A 21332-nucleotide genomic window follows, 5' to 3' on the forward strand; every position below is an offset into this window, starting at 1 on the left:
CATGTGCCACCACACCCGGCAACAACCTGATTTTTAAAGAAAGAATTTATGAAAAGCCCACAGCGATCACAACAATGAAAGATGAATGTTTTACACTGAAGTCAGGGACATGACAAGGATGTCTGCTCACCGTTTCTAAACACTGCACCCAGTCAGCTCCACACAAGTGTACGAGGCAAGTACAATAAATAAAAGGTGAGAAGAAAACTATCTTTGCTGATAGATAATCATAACTGACTCCACAGAAAAAACAGTCAAAAATCCACAAGAAACTGCTAAAACAAATGAGTTGGGCCAGGACACAGACTATATGGACAATGTGCAAAGCTGAACTACATTTCTACACAGCATAAACAGACACTGAAATTTTTAACATATCTTTTTAAATAGGTTCAAGACATATGAAATACTTGAACAAATTTGGAGGGTTTAAACTTCTCAATTTCAAAACTTAAGCATAAGGGCAGACACACAGAATATGGTCAGGTGATTTTTAACAAAAGTACCAAGCCAATCCATATAGAAAATGTTCTCAAATTGTGTGACTATAGCATAATTTTGTTTGTTTTTTGTGTTTTGGTACCAGGAATCAAACTTGGGACCTTGCGCTTGCCAGGCAGGCGCTTGTACTGCCGATCTATATCCCCCAGCCCTATAGCATAATTTTTGAATATATTAAAAACTACTCTATGATATGCTACACAGATAAATCGCGTGGAACTGGATTTCAAGAAAGCTTTTATATATATACACAGACAGATTAGATGGAGAAAACTATCACAGAGTACAAAAGACTGAAAAAGACCTGACAATAATGCAGTGTAAGATCTTGGACTAAAGCCTGGAAAAGAATGAGGACAGGGGAGGGAGGTGAATCCAGATGAAGTCATAGTGTCATAAGCTGTATTACACCAATATTAATTTCCAGTTTTGATCTCTGTGCCATGATTATGCAAGGTGTTAAGATTTGGAGAAATTGGGTAAAGCATATTCTTTATACACTTTGCAACTCTTCTTGGAAGTCCTAAAACTATTTCTCAATAAAAAGGTTTTTTAAAAAAAAAACAAAACTGAAACATCACTACACTCTTTAAAGAATTGCTAGAATTTTAAAGATGCACAAACTCAAGTGCTAATGAGGACTTAGAACTACTGGACATTTAGTGTTTTTCTAGTGGGAATAAAAAAAGCACAACTGATTCGGAAAATGGCCCGGAAATGTCGTAACAAAGTTAAACAGCCCAGTGAGCCCACTCCTGAGCATTTACCCAAGAGAAATGAAAACATGACATTCTCACCAAGGGCTATAGGTGAATGCTTGTAACATTTTTACTTATAAAAGTTTACACGGCAAACAACCCAAATGTCCATCAATTGACAGCGGATAAGCAATTGTGGCACCTCACAACGTAATACTAAAACATCAAAAAATAGTGACGTGCAACAACATGGATGAATCTCACGAAGACTCTGCTGGAAGAAACTGTCAGAATTACCGGGCAAGCCCGTGGTGCCAGAAAGCGGATCACAGGCTGGTGGCAACAGCTGACTGAGCAGGAAGACTCGCTACGAAGGGGCAGAGGGGGCTGTGCAGAGCTGGAAACGTCTCGATCTTGACTGCACTGCAGTTATTACAACAAGTTGTCAGAATTGACAAAACTTTGAATGCAAATTTTATCCAGTAAACAACACAAAAACAAACAAATCTAACTACGGCAAATACACAAACATTAAAGGGCATATGCAGAAATGTTCAGCCAAGCCTGGTGACACACCAGTCTCAAAACTGAAAAAAAGAGGGCTTGGGAATGTCACTCAATATGAGGGTACTGGATTTAATCCCTAGTGTCACAAAAATGAAATAAAATAAAAGTTTAATCATTCTACTAGCCCATTATAATCAGTTGGAACTATGAGATATTTTTGGACATCTTTTGAAGTGGTTTTTTGTTTTATTGTCTTTATTTTTACTGACTTTTTTCTGTCAGTGAATAGCAGTTTTCAATTTTAAATCATACAGAGTTTCATGAAACATCACTATAATCAGGGTACAGAAATGTTCCATCACCTAAAGACAGTTCCATCATGCTATCTCTTTATAGTTATTCCCTTCCGCTACCCCCTAATTCCCAGCAAATACTAATTTGTTCCCCTTCTCTATAGTCCTAAATGTTATATAATGGAAGCATACATGGACTATGTAAGCCATCTCCAGAGAAGGGTTTCTCTTGCCTGCTATAATTCCTGGGAGAGTCTTCCAAGTTGTATGCATCAACAGTTTATTTTTTTCCTATTGCATCCCACTATGTAGATATACCAGTTAGTTTATCCATTCACACACTGAAAGACTTTACAATATGTATGTGTTTGTGGAAACTTATTAAAGAACTTTAATGAATAAAGAACTAAGAAAAGACACACTTAAGAATGGTACTAATAAAATAAGAAGTATTTAATTTAAAAGGGTTGATGCTATCTTTACAGTTATTAGAATAGCAGATTTTGATGCTTCATGAATAACTACTTTCCCTTAAAAAGAAATCTTGAAGAGCTAGGAGTAACAATTGTTTAGTTTCTTTGGAATAAAAGATCAAAAGTGAACAAGAATAATTAGAAAAGCCAGAGCAGAAGTAAAGTTAGCAAAAATAAAGTACCAAAAATATACGGTCATCACATTGCCTCTTACTATACACCTGAAATCTGGTAATGCAAAGACTATGTTTTCCCTTTCTCTAAAACAATCCCCCACGCAGAACAAACCAAACCCTTTAAGTGATGCGCTTAATTCCTCTGAATATACTATTTATAAAGGTTACTACTGTGTTTGATAAAATAATACACCTTTTCCACTTCATTGCATACCTATAGTATTAAATAAACAAAATACACATTAGTACTAAAAACGGAAATCTTAGAGTTTTCTCAATTCCTGCTAGGTGAAGCATTACTAATGCAACGTTTTATAACTCAGTAATTTACACTTTCCTACTCATTTCTAGAAGTAGAAGATTCTAAAATGGAGCAGCAATGCGAAAGAAAAGGTTTCAGATTCCTGAGCTACCTCTTGGGAAATCACCTAAACAGCATCAGAATGTAACATAAGTAAGAAGTAACCTTACACTGCCTTTAGCCTCTGAGAATTTGGGGCTGTTTGTTTTCATCAATTACCATTTAATTAACAGTACTTTTCATTAACTGGAATATTCTGAGGGGAATTAATGGCAATATGTCTTTTACTGGAATTGATTTTTTAAAATTTAAACATTCACGGTACTATTTGATCACACCTCATGTATCTTTAAAAATACATATTTAACAAGAACTAAAGCCATAATATGTAAGAATACATAATTCAGTACCCCTCAGTCTTCTCATTCTGCCACTTATCCATGTGACAATATGTAACACCTGAAGAGTAACATTTCCGACATTTCAGTAGGTATTTTCCTGTTTCAGTAGGTAATTACCTGTTCTCATTTTTAATTTAACAATTTGCAAAAACCTCTCCTTTACTCTGCTTAGCTACAAGCTGGTCAGAACTACCTTAATATACATAAGTTTAAATCATCTTTTTCAAAGTTTGTGTTGTATGATTATTAGATACATAACTGAACGATACATTAACATAATTCCACAACCTGCCAGAAAATTCTGAAATCCAATCTTTTTTTCAAAGATCTTGCATTGAGCAAGTATATTCCATTTATGAATTTAAAAAAAACCTTCCACCCCCCAACTATTCCAGAGTATTTGTTTTTAAGATGCATTACTAATCTAAAAAATACATAGAAACTTGTAATGAGTTTTATTAGTTAAAAATGAAATATTCTAAGTTCTAATTAATGAACTAAGATGAACTTTTCTCTGTAGTGAAGATTCTACAAGATGATGAAAAATTTGTAATAAAATTAAATAACTTTTTTTAATTTTAGAAAGTAAACGAATAGTACTCTAAAGAAAAAAGGCTTTCTAACCTGCTTTATATTTATTATTGAAGTGTTTCTTTTGCGTTAGGCTACATTAAAAGAGACTTTGCTTTACAGACTATAATTCCCACCTCTCTCTGCTCTACTCTTCTACAAAGTATAAAAGTAACTTAATTTAAAAACAAGGAAATAGCCTACTTATCAGATTTCCCTCTGCGTCCCTCAGAGGAGCACCACCTCCACTCTTCCCCCAGGGGTTGTAAATTTTCATTTCCGCTTCCAGTTTAGCTTCGTATTTCTCCTTTTCTTCGCGTTCTTTCTTCCTTCTTTCTTCTCTCTCCCGAATCTTGACAACATAAGATATATTTAAAGTAAGCACTGACAAGTATGCTAATAAAGAAGTTGGTGATTCCAGACGATATTTTATTTTTCTGGTTAGGAAAAAAAAACTGGAGATAGTTTGCAGTATATTTCGCTCTCCAGTATAAAATCACAAATACATGTAATACTCAAAAGCACTGAAATGGCTCTAGCTACTGTCCCCTAGAGCACACCACCAGAGGCCTTTCCAGCCAGTAGAGCCATCTGAGAATCAACCACCTCCTCCTTCCCTCCCCCACTTCTACCAGTGCCATTCTCTCCCTAACCTCACCAGTGCCACGGGACCAGGAGGGCCTCGCTCCTTTTCCATCTGCCCTCCCACTGTAACTGCCCAGCCACGAAGTCTGCTTCCCACTTCACCAGACACCCTCACCTGGTCAGAGTTATAGAATCAGAATGCAGAGAAACCAAACGTTCAACACTACTGGGCTAGTGCTAGGCTACTAGCACTTAGAAATACATTCTTATTGTCACCACGTGTAATCACAGGATTCTTCTCTAGAAACATACGGATAGGCTATAAACAAGAACCTACACTTCAGAAGATCACTTCTAAACTCAAACACATAGGCATGGTAAATTTAGCTATTCTTTCACTCTAGCACAAGTCAGTAAACATAAAATGACTTCTAGAGTTCAGAAATCTACTTTTGTCAGTGGTGTTTTCGATATGCTCACTCAAAACCTAAATTCAAAATTCAGTATTTATTAGTAGACTCCTAACATACAGAAAATACTGATAGTAAATCTATAATTTTAAAGATCATTCTTTCCAGGTATCTTTTCCCAAGTAAAAACTGAATAAAAAGTACATTAAGAAGAAATCAAAGTAGTATTACATAGAAAAATATCTCAAGTTAGATATATACCCAAAGCAAGAGTCCCAAGGCCCTCTCAACAATAACAGAATTGTCCCCCAAAACTCATACATTTAATAGTTACGCTTAAGCAAACTCTCGTTGAACATTACAAACTACAAAATAACCCATTATCCTCTTCCCTAAGCATGTTCTGCTACCTGTGCCATTTTTGTTTACAGCTTCACTGTTCTCCTGGATTACAGCACTCAAACACATCTACAAGCCCTCTGCTCTCTCTCACTTCCTATAACCACATCCTGTCAATGAAACTTTAGAATTATTTCTTCAGTGCCCTCCCTACCTCTCCATCCACTGCAGGCCCTTATCACCTCCCGGCTGAGAACTTCAGCAGTTTACTAAGAAACCTCTGTGCTACATCTCTTTCCCAATGATCCACACTACTACCACTCATCTTCCCAAAAGCCAATCTGCTCAATCAACTAATCCTTTCTCTTTTGATCTAAAATTCCTTTCCTCTAGCTGTCCATGAAAGGACTGAAATGGAAACTGAAAGCACCCTTCACAATCCAGCACAACCTAACTCTCCAGCTCCTCCCACATCATTCCATGAATATACAGCAATAGCTAACCTATTTGTTATATAACATATATCTCAAATACCAACTACCATGTGAACCCTCCTAGTTGCCCAAGCAATTACTCTCCCTGTCCTATGCTTCCAACAGCATTCCAGTGTATCCACATCAAATCTTACAGTGTTGGCCGGGCGTGGTGGCGCACACCTGTAATCCCAGCACTCAGGAGGCTGAGGCAGGAGGATCGTTGCGAGTTTCAGACCAGCCTGGACTACAAAGTGAGCTCAAGGCCAGCCTGAACTGCATAGGGAGACCCTGTCTCAAAAAGACACACACACATAAAAAAAATCTTATAGTGTTGAATTAAAATTAACTGGCATTTCCTGCCACACACTGAGTTCTAAAGGACCACTGTGCAAACAAGTAAGATAGCCAACATTAAATGCATGAGTGAATACCTGCTGCTGTAAAGCCTCTTGGTAAGACTGAAGTGATTCTTTGGAAGGTTTTGGTTTATCTGCAAAAACAAGTCCTGAATTTATCCCTGGATCATTTGTAATTTTCAGTTCATTCTGTCCAACTGTATTCCTAAATCAAATAAATAATTAATTTGAATTGGAATTATTCAAGAAGGAAAAAATGCAACAGTCATTTGAAACAGCATGGCACATAAAAATATCTTAAAATAGAAAAGGAGACACCCATGGTAGTACATACATTATCACAGCTACTCAGGAGACTGAGGCAGGAGGATCAAATTTAAGAGGTCAGCCTGGGCAATTTCCTAAGATCCTGCCTCAAAATTTGTTTGTTTGCTGCTGTTTGTTTGTTCATTTGAGTACTGAGGAGTGAGCCCAAGGCCTTCACAAAGAGCTACATTCTCAGGTCTTTTTAAATTTATTTTGACACAGGGTCTCACTGAATTGTTAAACCGCCCAGGCTGGGCTGGTAACCCTTAGAGCCCCACCCTTCCTGGAGTACTGTGATTACAGGTTTGTGACACCATTCACAGCTTCAAAATTAAGGGGGGGGGGCAATAATAAAAAAATGCACCAATTAGACAGCATAAAGATTTAAAATTTCTGTGTATTAAAAGATAATACCAAGGGAGTAAAAAAGTAACCCAAAGAGCAGAGAAAATATTTGCAAATCATATATCTAATATAGCATTCATATCTAGAACACATAATAAAAAGCTATAATAATAAAAATAGACAGCTGGGTATGGTGGTGCACACCTCTAATTCCAGCACTTGGGAGGCTGAGGCAGGAAGATTGCTACAAATTCAAGGCCAACCTGAACTACATAATGAGACCCTGCCTCAAAAAAAACAAAAATAAATAAATAACATATAAGTTCTCAAAGGAGTTGAATAAACATTTCTTCAAAAGAAATAGGCAAATATCCAACAAGTACATGAAAAGGTGCTGAATATCACTAATCATCAGGGAAACACAAATCAAAACTACAAGGAAATACCAGCTTACATCCCTTATGGTTAGTACACAGGAAATAAGGAAACACAGGAAACAAGTTTCGGCAAGTATGTGAAGTTGGAATCCCTGTGTCCTGTTGAGGGAAATACAAAATGGTACAGCCAAAGTGGGAAACTGTATGGCAGTTCCTCAAAAATAATCTTTTGAAGACACTGGGTATGGTGGCACATGCCCGTAATCCCAGCTACTTGGGAGGCTTAGGCAGGATGGTCACAAATTCAAGGCCAGCTTGAGCAGCTGAGCAAGACCCTGTCTTCAATTTTAAAAAATAAAATAAAAAGGAATGAGCACATAGCTCAGTGGTCCCCATGTTCAATCTCTGAGGGGGAGGGAGGACAAAGAATTATTACATGACCCACAGGTTTCGTTCTTACTATATGCTCAAAAGAACTGGCAACAGGTTTTCAGAAGAGATTTGTACATTCATGCTAATAACATTATTCTCAACAGTTAAAGCATGGAAGCAAAAAAAAAGGAAGCTACCCTAATGTCTATTAATGCATGAATGAATAAGCAAAACTTCTGGTATATACAACCAACTATTAGTCAGGAAATGTAACGCATGCTATAACATAGAGGAAAATTAAGGACATTATGCTAAGTGAAATAAGATAGGTAGAAAAAGACAAATATCGCATGATTTTATTCATATGAGGTATCTGCAGGACCTGAAATCACAGACATAACAGAATGGTGGTTGCCAGGGAATGAGGAAAGGACGCATTATTATTTAATGGGTACCAAGTTTCAGCTTACAGGATGACAGAGTTCTAAAGACGGCTGCATAATGAATGTATACTTGTGGGACAGTACACTGGTTAAGATGGAAAATTTACATGACATACACTTCAACATAATAAAAAAACTGGGGAAAAAGAGAATAAAGAAATTATTCTTTCAAATAATGACTTACACAACAGGCTGTGCTAGCTGGTAGGGGACAGGAGCACTAACGTAAGGTGCAGGCTGCGCTCCCATCATTCCCGAACCATCTTAAAAGAGAAAGAAAACATTTATTTTGGAGTATCTATTTAACAGCATTTATCCCTAAAGGAAAAAACACATACTGAAAATGCTATCTAAGGAAAAGCGTTAAGTATTTCCTTCTGGGTTAGGAGTTAGCATAGAACAACACAAGAAAACACAAAAATTGTTTCTTAAATCTAGATAAAAAGGAAATAGCAAGCAAATATAACAGGGTTTTTAAATAAGTATTGCTGTTTTGTCCCCCAGAATTAATACAAGCATTTAACCACAAGTCTTGGGTTAACATATTAAGAGAGTAAAATCTTAATGTGACTACGGGGTTCGGAGGTGTGAGCACGAAGCAGTGGTTACATGAGATCAGGGCAGAGCCCTACAGCTGAACTGTGGCGGCTTCATCAGAGGAAGAGACACTACACAAAGACACGGGCCTGCATTATGTGTTGTGAGGGATGTGTGAGAAGGTGTCTTTGCCACAACCTGTACATGCCTTTTGCACTTCAGTCCCCAAAGCTAGGAGCCAAAATAACCTCTTTTGTTTACAACATACCCTGCTTTAAGTATTTCATTATAGTAACAAAAATAGACTGATACAAGTATTGACTTTATCAAATCAACAAATATACTCAAATTAAGCAAAGTTATTTTTTACTTACATACTTTTTGCTTGCATAAGAACCATTTTTTAAAATCAAATCACTGGGAAAAGATGCTTATAGATCACTTACAATAAGCAAGACTGGGATCCAAAGTATTTCTGGCACCATAAAAATAGTATGCATCATCATAAGGAGTTCGATAGTTAGTAGCCAAAGGTGGTAGTAGGGGAGGTGGAGGTAGAGGTGCAACCCTGTATCCAAAGAGAAATGGAAAATTCTTCACATATTTCATTGAAAATTTTTAATCAAGATATTCTTATTCTTTTACAATACATTCCTGAAACACTAATCACAAATTTAGAAAAAGCCACGACCTTGTTCTAATCATTCGGCAGAAATTATGACTCAAACACCAAATAATGTAGCATTAAATATTATAATTTCAGGTACAACACTTATGTGAGACACAAACAGTTTAATATGCAATCAAGCAATTTCCAATAGCCACTATGTGCCCAAATAAAAACAGATACTGTCCCTATCCCTCAGGAATAATACGGAAATAAGACAGTTACAACCAGATATGGTAAATAAAACAAGACACAGGGTGCTATAGGAATTCAGAGCAGAGATACTTAAACCTCATAAGAAAGAAATCACAGAGCCGGGCTTGGTGGCACACACCTGTAATCCCAGCACTCAGGAGGCTAAGACAGGAGGATCATTGTGAGTTCGAGGCCAGCCTTGGCTACAAAGTGAGCTCAAGGCCAGCATGAACTGCATAACAAGACCCTGTCTTAAAAAAAAGACAAAAAAAGAAAGAAAGAAAGAAATCACAGAAGACTTTCCAGCAGAGGCAATGCACGTACCATGTTATTAGAGTAAGCTAGTATAAACAGAGGTGGGGTAGTTAAGGAAGAGAAGGCAGGGCTACAAAAGTACATGGCTGCAAGTGGTTGAAATTGCAGAAAAGGACTTTTAATCTATAAACTCTATTGTTCTATCACAGAAAATCAACTGCAACATAAAATAAAAATTACTTAAATATTAATAGTTAAGTCTTAACATAATCTTTAGTATCTCAAACTGAAAACCTCTACTTCACTGCTCATTAGAAAATAGTTCTGTATTTCCACCACTGGCGTACTTTCCCATAGTAAAAATGCCAAATGCAAATTCCAAGATAAACAAAAAAGAGAAAGCAAATATTTTAGAACATTTTTACTTTAGACTGTATCTTAACAGCTTTTCCCTTGCGGTATACTCCAAAGTACTTGTGAAGAACTAAGAAGGTATTAAAGTTCTCTTCAATAGTGAATGTTTTTTCACATGAACTATTCATTCAGTTTGTCTCCCTCACTATCATCACTTCAAAGATGTAGCAACAAAGAGTTATAAAAAGAGCTACCATCACCAACTCATAACTTGTAAGACTTAATACAACCCTGTGACAAGAAAAATTGTACTGTTCCACTTTTACAAATAAAAAAACAGAAGTTGAGCAACAGTTTGCCCAAATTCCATATAGTAAAACCAACCAGTTCAATCTCTTATCAGAAGCAAAAGCACCATATAATGGCCTGCAGTTCTAATCCTACCCAGTCTGTTAAGTATGGAAGCTGTCAGAGAAAAAGCACTTGATAAATACAGTAAACATGACCCTACAATTTGTTAGTAGTAAATAAAAGACCAAAGTTCTACTGAAAAATGAAAGGATACCACAGATATATCATTTAAAGAGTTAAGAAAAACATCAACAGATTTAAATCCATTCATATGATTAATAAAAGTAACTATACAATAAGCTTAAGTCACAAAAGTATTATGTTAACAGGATTTTCTCTATAGTCTTGAATAGCACAATACCTTCTATCTATAGAAATCTAATCTTTATTCTAATATCTAGATTACAGGTTTTATTATTTCAACACTTTATTCCAGGCATTTGAGTTACATAGCCCCTGAGTAACCACAAGGAAAGAATTTAAGGAAACAATAGCCAAAAAAAAAAGTCATGTTTATATATAATCATATTAGAAACTTTTTCTGCACAAATTAAAGGACGAATTCAATGTTTGCCAAGTGGAAATACCAAAATTGAGAATAATGCATAGGTTTTATATGTTAAAAGATATTAAAAATATCTAAATATGATCTAAAACCCAATACTGAAAGGTTTAGTGATTTATTCTAAAAATAAAATCACCTTTAAGCAATTAAAGGATGTTAAACATCCTCTCTGTATTTACAATAGCAGAGAAAAAGCAAAGAAAACAAATTTTGAGAGAAAGTATTCAGCAAAGCTATTAACTATACAAAATCTCTGAAGGATAATGTCATCTGCTTCCGTTTATCCTTCTAAACATTAACTGAACAGTATGTTACCTAATTCCCACACACAAAACATTTTAAACAAGCACCTGGGAGGCACCATTTCACCAAGGGTGCTGCTGAGTCCACTGAGCACATCTTCACTTTGAGAGGGGATGGAGTGAACTGGTGGGATGGGTGGGGCAGGAGTGGATAAAGGAGGGAGAGGAGTCTGGAAAGCTACTCTGGGTCTTTCAGGTGGTGTCATCTCTCCAAAGTGTCTTGGTGTCACACTAAACTGCTTTAGTCTATCGGGCTAAAATAAAGACAAAAACTGTTTGTTACACAGTATCACAGATTGAAAGGTGGGAGGGGCCTCAAACGACCCTCTCTCCCAGAAGGCACTTAAAACCGTCATAGAGTAAGAGTTTTATAGCTACAAAATATTTTAATGATCTAATTCTTATTCTATAAACCGGTAATTGAGGCTTTCTGACAAGTACATAAATCACCTTTGATAATCAATAATGGGAGCTCGGAATTAATTCTAAACAAACCAGTCTTTCTACTGTAAAACAATACTCTGCTACTTCATCTATTGCCATTTCTGACAGCAGAGTATTCTGCAGAACACCGTCAACACAGGCTTTCTGCGAAGGGCCAAGCAATAAATATACTAGGCTTTGCGATCTCTTCCCAACTGCCCCACTCGGCTACGGTGCTAACTCAGTCACAAACAATAAAGCGTGTGGGAGGCTGAGCTTCAATAAAACTTTACAGAACAAGTAGCAGCTGGGTTCAGCCATAGGCCGCAGCTTGCTAATGCCTACTACAGAACATTTATGTCCTTCAAAAGTGAATGCAAAAGTAATGTTTAAGAACTGTCTCTGAAAAACATTAAACACATATTATCTCTGATATTTATTCTCGTAAATCAACTTGACACTCTTTAGGGGTTTCAATTCAAATGTCAGACACTTCAATTTAACATGCAAATACATATTATTAAAAAGCTCAAGCTGATAAAATAAAGAGGTATTTTTTTCAGTGGAACCAAGGACTGAACTCAGGAAGTCTGCAATGGGCTACATCCCCATCTCTTACTTTACTTGTTTCTTTTAGACAAGAGCCCTGCTATACTGCCCAGGCTGGGCTTCAACCTGTGATCCTCTGGACTCACCCTCCAGAGAGCTGGGGTTAAAGGCAAGGGCTCCTACACCTGGCTGAAAGGAAATTTTGACTGCAAGAGTTATCAAAGGTATTTATTGATAGAAGAAAATGTATTTAACTTATGAGTTTATCTTGCTTTTTCTGCCAGGTTACCTTATCTGGAATGATTTTTCAAATTAGTCTAAAAGTTTTAGTCTATGACCAGTCAGAAGCACATGTGAGAGATACTGGTGCAGTATTAAACTGTTTTTCTTTTTTTTTTTACGCTAGGGATTGCACCCCTATCAATTTCTCATGCTTACTAAACACACTCTACCACTAAGCTTTACCCCTAGCCCTACTATTACTTCTCTAAAAACAAGTAACTCAAAGGATATATACTCAGTACAGGTAGAAGTAAATCAAAAGTAGCCTGAATAACAATTTAAATTTAATTTTAATGTTAAGGATTTTCTATATCCCATGAAATAACAATTTAAATTTAATTTTAATGTTAAGGATTTTCTATATCCCTATGAAAAAGAGATCTTTTTAAAGAATTAAAGGTCTTAATCATCGTTTAAAGATGAAATAACAATTTGTCTTAGTAAATAAACACCATATATCAAACTAAGAAGCACTTTCAGTAAGAGCAATGAAGTAGTGCACTCTACTCATAATCAGAAGTACAAAAATTAAAGTAAAAAGATTATTGTTGTTCTAGTTTTACAGTAGGTAACAATAACTTAAAAACTTAGACTAGAATTAAAGTTTCTTTGGAAATTGTAAGTGCTCAGGACCTATTCAAGATTAACATTAATTGCAAATTAAGCAGATATATTTCCTTTGAAATAGTACATGTAAGCAAAGTAAATGACTAATTTAAAACAAACTAAAAAATGATATGCAAATGAAAAAGAAAAATTAGACAAAGAAAAAAACAGGTGAGAGTTAAGATTTACATTTTATAAGAACTGAATTTATTTTACTATTGTTCAAACTGATCTGCTCTTAACAGTCTCCCAGTAAATAGCTATCCCTACATTTGGGGACGTAGGAATAATGAAATGAAAGATTAGTAAGAGGTGCCAGGAATCCCTACCGATTTCTCAGGGTCTTGTACTCCAGAAGCTGCAACTCTGAGTTCTAAATCTTTTTCTCTAAACAAAATTGAAGTTTTATATATTAAAAGTTAGAGCAAACACTATCAAAATTATAACTATCATTGAAACATACTTGGACACAAAATCTATGTAATATATCTCCAAATAGAAGTAATTTCTTTAACTGACAATAAAACCTTAAATAATACCAAAAAACAAATTTTCTGACTTGATACAGAGGAAACTAGAATTTATATGTAACTGACTTACAGTAACTATCTTAAAACCAGTCCATGGGATACTTCAAATATAAAGTAATCCACACAAAATAAAATCCAAAAATAAAACCTTTATGAAACAAATCTCTCACAGCACACTGGTATATTTTCAGTTCACACAAAGAAGGGTAAAATTTTAAAAAAAACTACCATGCTTTCTGTTAAGAATTTTAAACAAAATGATGTTAAAAGATGGCTAGTAGCAGAGAGTATTAGCTTCCTCCTAGAGGGAAAAGTAAAAGACAAATCTCAAATTCTCTAAAATTAAGGCTTTCACTCCTAATTTTAAACTATAGCAAGTATTTTGCAGATATTTCTACATGAAAGATTATAAACACTGAGACCTGTATACAACATAAATGCCTGTGATTTACCATATGATTATTCTATACTGCAAGTATGAGTGTATGCTTGAGATTTTCAAAACATAAAATATTTTGTTACTATGTAAGCGATATCCAACAGGCACACAGATACCATGAAATGTTACTCCGAAGAAAAAATTGAGCAAGTTAGTGAAAGAAGTAACAAGCCTATTGCATAATACATATGTAGTTCAATTAGTTACCTATGATAAAGAAAATTAACATTTTCACAGTATTTATTTTCCTTGCTGATTTACAGTGTACTCATTGATATATAAGTGATTTATAAATCAAAACTTATGTTAGGAAAAACAGTCCTTTATTTTGCAGTCATGACATTTTACATAAATACACTTTAAATTCAAGACACCTGTATTAAATGCAAACCTTTCATTACCGTCTCTTATTCTTCTGCTGTTCAGCCATTTGTTCTAATAATTCTAGTCTATATTTCTCTTTCTTTCTCTGACTAAGTTCTCGATCTTCACCTCCTGGAGATTAAGAAAAAAAATCTAGTCTTAACTCTTATGCATCATATGAAACTAAAATTTAAACAAAAAATTCATTTTCTAATTATATCAAAGAATACTGAATATATACAAAGTATAGGAGTAAATAAAATGCATCAGTACTTCAATTAATTTCTTAATTTATGAGTTTCCATCATGAATCAAACACAAGATACATTAATAACTCCCAACCCTCCACCTTTATTCAAAACTTCTAATCCCTTCCTTCTTCTGCCAATGATCTGGTTAATATCTCCACTTAATTTTTTCCATAACCCCCTTAAATTTAGTAAGTTCCACCCAAATAAATCCTTCCAAACCAACTGCCCCTCTTGGTTTTCTGCTAGTGGCCCCAATAATGGAGGTATAATATGTCACTGTAACTTTGACGTTCATCCTCTCTTAATTCAAATGAGCCCCCTTTTTTCTGTTCTGGGGGCCATTAACCTGGTTAGGTCCTCTCTGTACTTCACCTACATTGCAGCAATAAGCTCCTAACTTCTCTTCCCAATTACCTTCTCCCTACTCGGTACATTCAAGCACATTTCAGTAAGATTAACAATTCCAAAAAGCAATACTAATCACACTAGCAGTCAAAAACTGGAATGGCTACTTGAACCCCACCAGAAAAAAAAATTCTCACCTTGATTTCATTTATGCAAAAGTTGTTTAAACTTTTGGATGCAGAGATCATTATTGCATAAATTAGAACCAAGAAAAATAACCTCTCAATCTAGATATGCATGATTGGAATTCCACATAAATCACAGGATGTCAAAATCAGAAATTTGTCTACCACCTTAATTATTGGTCTCCCACCCATGCTGGGTAGAGTTTGCCCATTAAGCACAAGGTCAGCAACAGCGAAGCTCGAACAGGAATTCCATGAATTACGTTCAGGTTAGTAACAGTGTTGTAAAATCAAAGTAGGGCTCCATTCCACTTCTGGTTAACAACCAAAAGACTTAACTTTCCACTGTAAGTAACTAGCAAACTAGGCAAATATACAAAATGTTTTCAGACATTTGGCAATAAGTACCACAGGACTATAATACCTAAGAGAAAGATAATAAACTGAGTCCTATAATCATTCTAGTTTTTGCCCAAATGCCATTTCCAGACCACATGCACAACCCACACAGAGACAAGAAACTAAGCTAACGTGAATAAACAGGAACTCAGGAAGGGAAGCACATCTCAGTAGTAGAGCAAAAGCTTAGTGTGGGTGATATCCTGGGTTTGATCCCCAGCACCACAAAAAATAAAGTGAGAAAAGATGAAAATTGAGGAAAACTAAATTGGTTGGAAGTTTAGAGCAAAGAGATGCAAAATAAAATGTGCCTTTCACACTTTACTGGTACTAGTCTCTGTGAATTCAGACAGAAATTCCATTTGGCTGAGAGAAATACTAAGGAGGACACATAAACCGAAAATTTGCCGTCCTGAAACCAAAGAGAAAAATTGAAGTTGCAGCCAGTTAAAACAGAGTTCTCAGTGACCCCAAGACTGCAACAGACGATCCCAGAAAGGCTCCTCTCTAGTAGCAAGGCTAAACTATTATCTGGAATAAAGAGTACACTATATGTCCCTAGCGAAGCTTAAAAACAGCCTTCAAATGAGAGGCCGAGGCAGAAAGATCCTAAGTTTGAGCCTAGCCTGGGCAACTTAGCAAGGCCTGCTTCAAAAAATAATCATTTTTAAAAAGGGCTGGAAAGGGGCTGGGGATTTAACTCAGAGGCACAGCACCTGCCTGGCAAGCGTGAGGTCATGAGTTCGATTCCCAGTACTGGGAGAAAAAAAAAAAAGTTAAAAAGGGCTGGAAAAAAATAAAAATAAAAAAGGACTCTAACTCAGTGTAAAGACGTAGAGCCAGTCCCCAGCAACGCCCAAACAAATAAACAAAACCTTCAAAAATAGCATGCTGTTTCTTAGTAACAAAGAAATGTGAGTATGTGAACAAAATTTCAGCATAAGCACACCTTTTGGGTTACAATAAGCGCACCTTTTGGGTTCCAATATAAGTAACTGATAGAACCAAGGTTGATGCTGGCTGGTGTAAACAACTCACATGACCAAGACTGTCACATGACCAAGGCTGCACATGGCCACTACGGTATATTTTTGTATAAATGTAGACTGCCACAAGGCCTTGGGGAAGACTAAGCGGCTGAGGACTGCTTCAAGCATGGGCAGGCTGGGTCCTTGAGGACTGCTGCATGCGTGTGCACGGCTGGGCAGCACATGAGAAAAAGGCTTATTCAGACATCTGCACAACTGTCTGTTCTTCAGGCTGACCGAATCTCAAGGGAACCGCCCAAGTCTGAACTGATGACAAGACAGAAGAGGAAAAGGAGAAATGAAGAGGATCAAGATGTGATATGTATGTGCACCAATTCCCCCAGGATAAATGTACCTTCTATGTATCATAGACATATGCTAATGAAAGGGGGACACGGCCTGGCTAACACCTGCATGACAGCCTTCTGAGATCACGAATGAAGGACCCAACTAAGCCAGAATCAGATTTCTAACCCACAGAAAATGGGATGTTGTAAGTGTGCTGTTTCTGTTTTATTTTATTAGTACACATTCGCAGTACATGAGTTTTACATTCAACTTAGCGAACGGGTACATGTGCATAACACATCTTGATTCTTTTTTTATCCCTTCTCCCCAGCCACCTCCCCTGAGTCTTTTCCCATTTTCATTATTACCTTTAGCCCATATCTACAACATATAATATGTACATTCTTTGTGGGTACATGTACATGACCATCTTAAATATACTTCCCCTTCTTCCCCTTCCCCCTGTGCCCTTGGTCTCCTAGAACCCCTGTTCCCATTTACAAAAGAGCTATCTTCCTGTTTCCTCCTGTCAATCCTTTATTTTATTTTTAATTTGTACTTTGCCTTACTCAGATGAGAGATAGTGTATGGTATTTAAGCTTGAGTGTCTGATTTCACTTAACATTATATTTTCTACATGCATCCATTTTCCTACAAATGTCTCAAATTTATCCTTCTTTACAGCAGAGTAGTATTCCCTTATATATATAGATACCACATTTTCTTTACCATTTGTCTATTAATGGACATTCTATTAGCTATTATGAATGGTGCTACTATAAACATTGGTTTGCATGTACGGCTGTAACGTGATGTCTTTGGCTCTTTTGGGCAGATACTTAGAAGATGAACAGCTTAGTCAAATGGAATTTCTTATTTGAGTTCTTTGACAAATCTCCAGACTGATTTCCACAGTAGGTGTACCAGTCTGCATCCCCACCAACAACATAGAGGAGAGTCCCTTTCTCACTGCAGCTAAGCCGTGCCATGATGCGATTTCCTGGTAAGGTGGGAGATGAAATCAGAACATTCTTTGAATAGGTCCTTTGAAGGGGGGGTAATTTTTTTGAGTTCTTTACATATTCTAGATAATAGTCCTCTGTCTGAGGAATGGCTGGCAAAAATTTTTTCTAATTCTGTAGGCTGCCTTTTTACTCTGTTAGCTGTTTCTTTTGCCGTGAAGAGACTTTTTATTTGTTATGATTCCATTTGTAGATTTTCAGAACTATTTCCCGTGTAGCCAGGGTTCTTCTGTTCAGAAAGTCTTTGCCAACACCTCTGATTTCAAGCATGTGACCTACTTTACCTTCCAGCAACTTAACTGGTTCTGTTTTAACGTTTAGTTCTTTAACCTATTTTTTATTTTAATTCAGTACATGGTAAGAGATACAGGTCCAGCTTCAATCTTCTGCATGTGGATAGCCAGTTTTCCCAGCTATCCTAATTTTCCCATTTGTTAAAGAGGGTATCTTCATTCCACTGTATGTTTTTGGCTCAAAAAGACAAAAAAAAAAAAAAAAGAAATTTGATCCTTCTATTGTATACATTATTCAAATCCAATGATATACTTGAAATAATAATTGAAGAAAAAAACAGGTATGCTATACAATGAGGTTTTAGTGCAAAAAAAAAAAAAAAGCAAATTTCAGCAATGCTGGTAATCTGTCACAATTAATGAGGTGAAAATTTTATAGGTATATTATTAATTACTAGATATTACATTGTACTGGTCTGAAAATAATATATATGCCAACAGACATATAAAGAATGACATGCAACAAGATCACTTTTTGGCTATTTTGAACTGTTTACATTTCTCTGACAATATCACATGTAGAGTCCAAAATCCCTTGAGTAAGTTTTAAAAAATCATGGAAAAAATTATTAGTACGTGCAAGTATGTGGTAAAGCCTGGAAAAATATAACAGTAGATGAAATGATGAAATTATGGAAAGGACATGTGCATTTTTGCTAATACATCAAAGGAAAATGGCACAAATACAGGGAAAAAATTATATAAAATGTTTGCCTAACGGTTACACCTATGAATATATGTCTATGCCAGAAAAAGTATAATGGGCATTCTTATAATGTTGTTTTAAAATTAATGAATGGCTTACTATCTGAATATCACACATTATATGTAGATAGTTATTATTTGAATATATCCCAGCACAAGAACTTTTACAAAAAGAAACATATTTTTGTGGCACTGTACAGCCAAATCGAAAACTTTTACCAGTACATGCAAAGACAAAGCAAAAATTAGGCAAAAGCATAAACTTTCATAATTGTTCTGATGTAAAATTTGCTACATGGACTGATTTGTATGTTAACGACTTATAGAAATATACATGTACATTAAGCAAAACAAAACCTGATGTCTATGATTACAATAATGCAAAGAAAGTACATCACTAAGTTATTTAGTCTTAATATTATATAGATCTACATAGTCTATATTAAATGTGCAGCATAGTACCTTACATAATGTAAACACTGGTAAGTATTTTCTGTGATTAGTGAAAGTAGTATTATAACACTGAGTTTTCGTTAAAGATCTTTCATACAACACAGCAAAAGTGTAATGTTTTGGAAATTTTGTACGTACCAAAGAGCATCCCTGCAAAAGGACTACAGATTTCTCGATCACATTTGGATGCTTCATTGTCTCGAGCACTAAAAGAGAAGAGTATCGATAATTATCTAGATAATTTTCAGGAAGCAAAATCAGAGTAAAATGCAGATATGGATTACTGCCCTTCAGAGTACCAAGGACAATACAATATTTACATATATTTTAAAATTTTATTTTATTAGTGCATATGTACAGTACATAATGTTTACATTCTTTGTGGGAAGTTGGTACATGTATGTAACACATCTTAATTCCTTTTTTCACCCTCCTTTCCTCCCCTGCCTAAATCATGGCATTTTCTTTATAGAGCGAAATACCAACATACTCAGTCTCTATAAAAATATAACCTTTTAGCTGGGTGTGGTGGCCTACGCTTGTAATCCTAGCACTTGGGAAGCTAAGGCAGGAGGATCTCAAGTTTAAGGACAGCCTGGGCTACATTGAGAGTTCCAGGTCAACCTGACTATACAGCAAAGTGGTAAGTAAAATCTTTTTCTTCAGCCTGCTTCACTGGCTCTATAGGTTAAAAAAAATATATTTTTTCCATAAGAGTGGTTATCCAGTAATAAAAATGGATATAAGTACATATAATAAATCCTAAAGGAGAAACTAAAACCAATGCACATTCTTAGAAAAGCAGATCATCTCTTTTTTTTATTTTTTTTTTGGTACCAGAAATCAAACTCAGGACCTTGCACTTACAGATCATCTCTTTTAAAAAAAGAAAAAAAAAAACTTTCCTTGAAGATAGAAACAAGGGGGAAAAATAATCCCCTCAATGAAAATTTAATTAGAAAAAACATAATAAAGTCTCTTATTGCAATTATTCTTTATGTACTACATTTATTCAAAGAACTACCTTGACATATGACTAAAATCAAGAATATCTTCATTATATCATACATTAGAATCATTTACCCTTATATATAACACGAGAAAGCATCAAAATTAAAAAGCTATGAAGCTATTTCCTGTCTGTCTAAAAGACAGAAACATATCAGCACTAACTTCTAAAAAAACATAAAAAATTATCTATTCAATAAGCTAAAAATCAAAAAGTTTTGAAGGAGAAATTCATACTGCAGGAATATTTTCAGTCAAAGTGCATGACCATGATTCCCAAGATATTTTAAATAGATTCTCACTCCATTAAATTATACATTTCAAACAAATCTATATACTTTAAATTGATAGGTACCTACTCAGAACATATTGGGCAGGCTTTATAACCAAAAACCTGTTCTTCAAAATAATGCTGTAAAGCACTATATTCACATTTACTACTTCTTCGCCTTTTTATTTATTTATTTTTTACTTTAATTCCTTTCTCACTAGGTAGGAAGGCTATAAATATACTATACGTTTCTACTTTTTCAAGGAACCAGTTTTAGGTAGGTGCTGCTTCAGTGTAAAGACTGAAGGGCCGAATTTATACCACATACTATACCTTTCATTTCCAGCAGATGAAACTCGTGTGTTTGATTGTTCTATGACATCACCATCATTCTCCATAGAAGGCACGTCCCCTTGTCTTTTCCCATGCATCCTTAAAAACACATTATCCTATAGAGCACGTTCCACATACAGTGGACCTTCTCACCTCTTTAGCATTTTAACATTTGATGTTGCAGATATTAAAGGGAACAGGGTGTTATGATGAAGTTTTACTATAAACATATTCTAAAATTAATTCAAATGAGATCTGTTTCAAGTATGATCTGCTGGTTAATAACAGGAAATAAGAGTGTAAGGTTTCAGGTTGGGTGGGTTCGGTTGGGCTTAGGCTTGGGCCTGGGCTTGGGCTTGGGCTTGGGTTTGGGGTGGGCTGGGCTGGGCTGGATTGCGTTTGCA

At 35.6% G+C, this 21332-nt stretch overlaps 1 protein-coding gene across 12 annotated transcripts in view; it reads right to left on the minus strand.

Moving 5' to 3' along the window:
• Nucleotides 1-21332, minus strand: part of Cspp1 (centrosome and spindle pole associated protein 1) — a 105691-nt gene that overhangs the window by 42489 nt on the left and 41870 nt on the right. For 9 of the 12 annotated variants that reach the window (XR_262258.2, XM_013518153.1, XM_005392127.2 and 6 more), the window contains 9 exons: nt 20929-21027; nt 19455-19522; nt 14386-14479; nt 13345-13402; nt 11204-11409; nt 8913-9034; nt 8114-8192; nt 6162-6291; nt 4125-4272 (listed from right to left, as the gene is read on the minus strand). Coding sequence is in view for 11 of the 12 variants with exons in the window: in XM_013518153.1 (XP_013373607.1) it covers nt 4125-4272; nt 6162-6291; nt 8114-8192; nt 8913-9034; nt 11204-11409; nt 13345-13402; nt 14386-14479; nt 19455-19522; nt 20929-21027 (1004 nt within the window). In the remaining variant the exon portion in view is untranslated. The remainder of the gene's footprint in view (nt 1-4124; nt 4273-6161; nt 6292-8113; nt 8193-8912; nt 9035-11203; nt 11410-13344; nt 13403-14385; nt 14480-19454; nt 19523-20928; nt 21028-21332) is intronic. The other 3 variants (XM_005392130.2, XM_013518154.1, XM_005392135.2) reach the window with 3 other exon arrangements.

Source organism: Chinchilla lanigera, unplaced genomic scaffold (genome assembly GCF_000276665.1).
Source record: "Chinchilla lanigera isolate Chin_1 unplaced genomic scaffold, ChiLan1.0 scaffold00043, whole genome shotgun sequence".
NCBI classification, from domain to species: domain Eukaryota; kingdom Metazoa; phylum Chordata; class Mammalia; order Rodentia; family Chinchillidae; genus Chinchilla; species Chinchilla lanigera.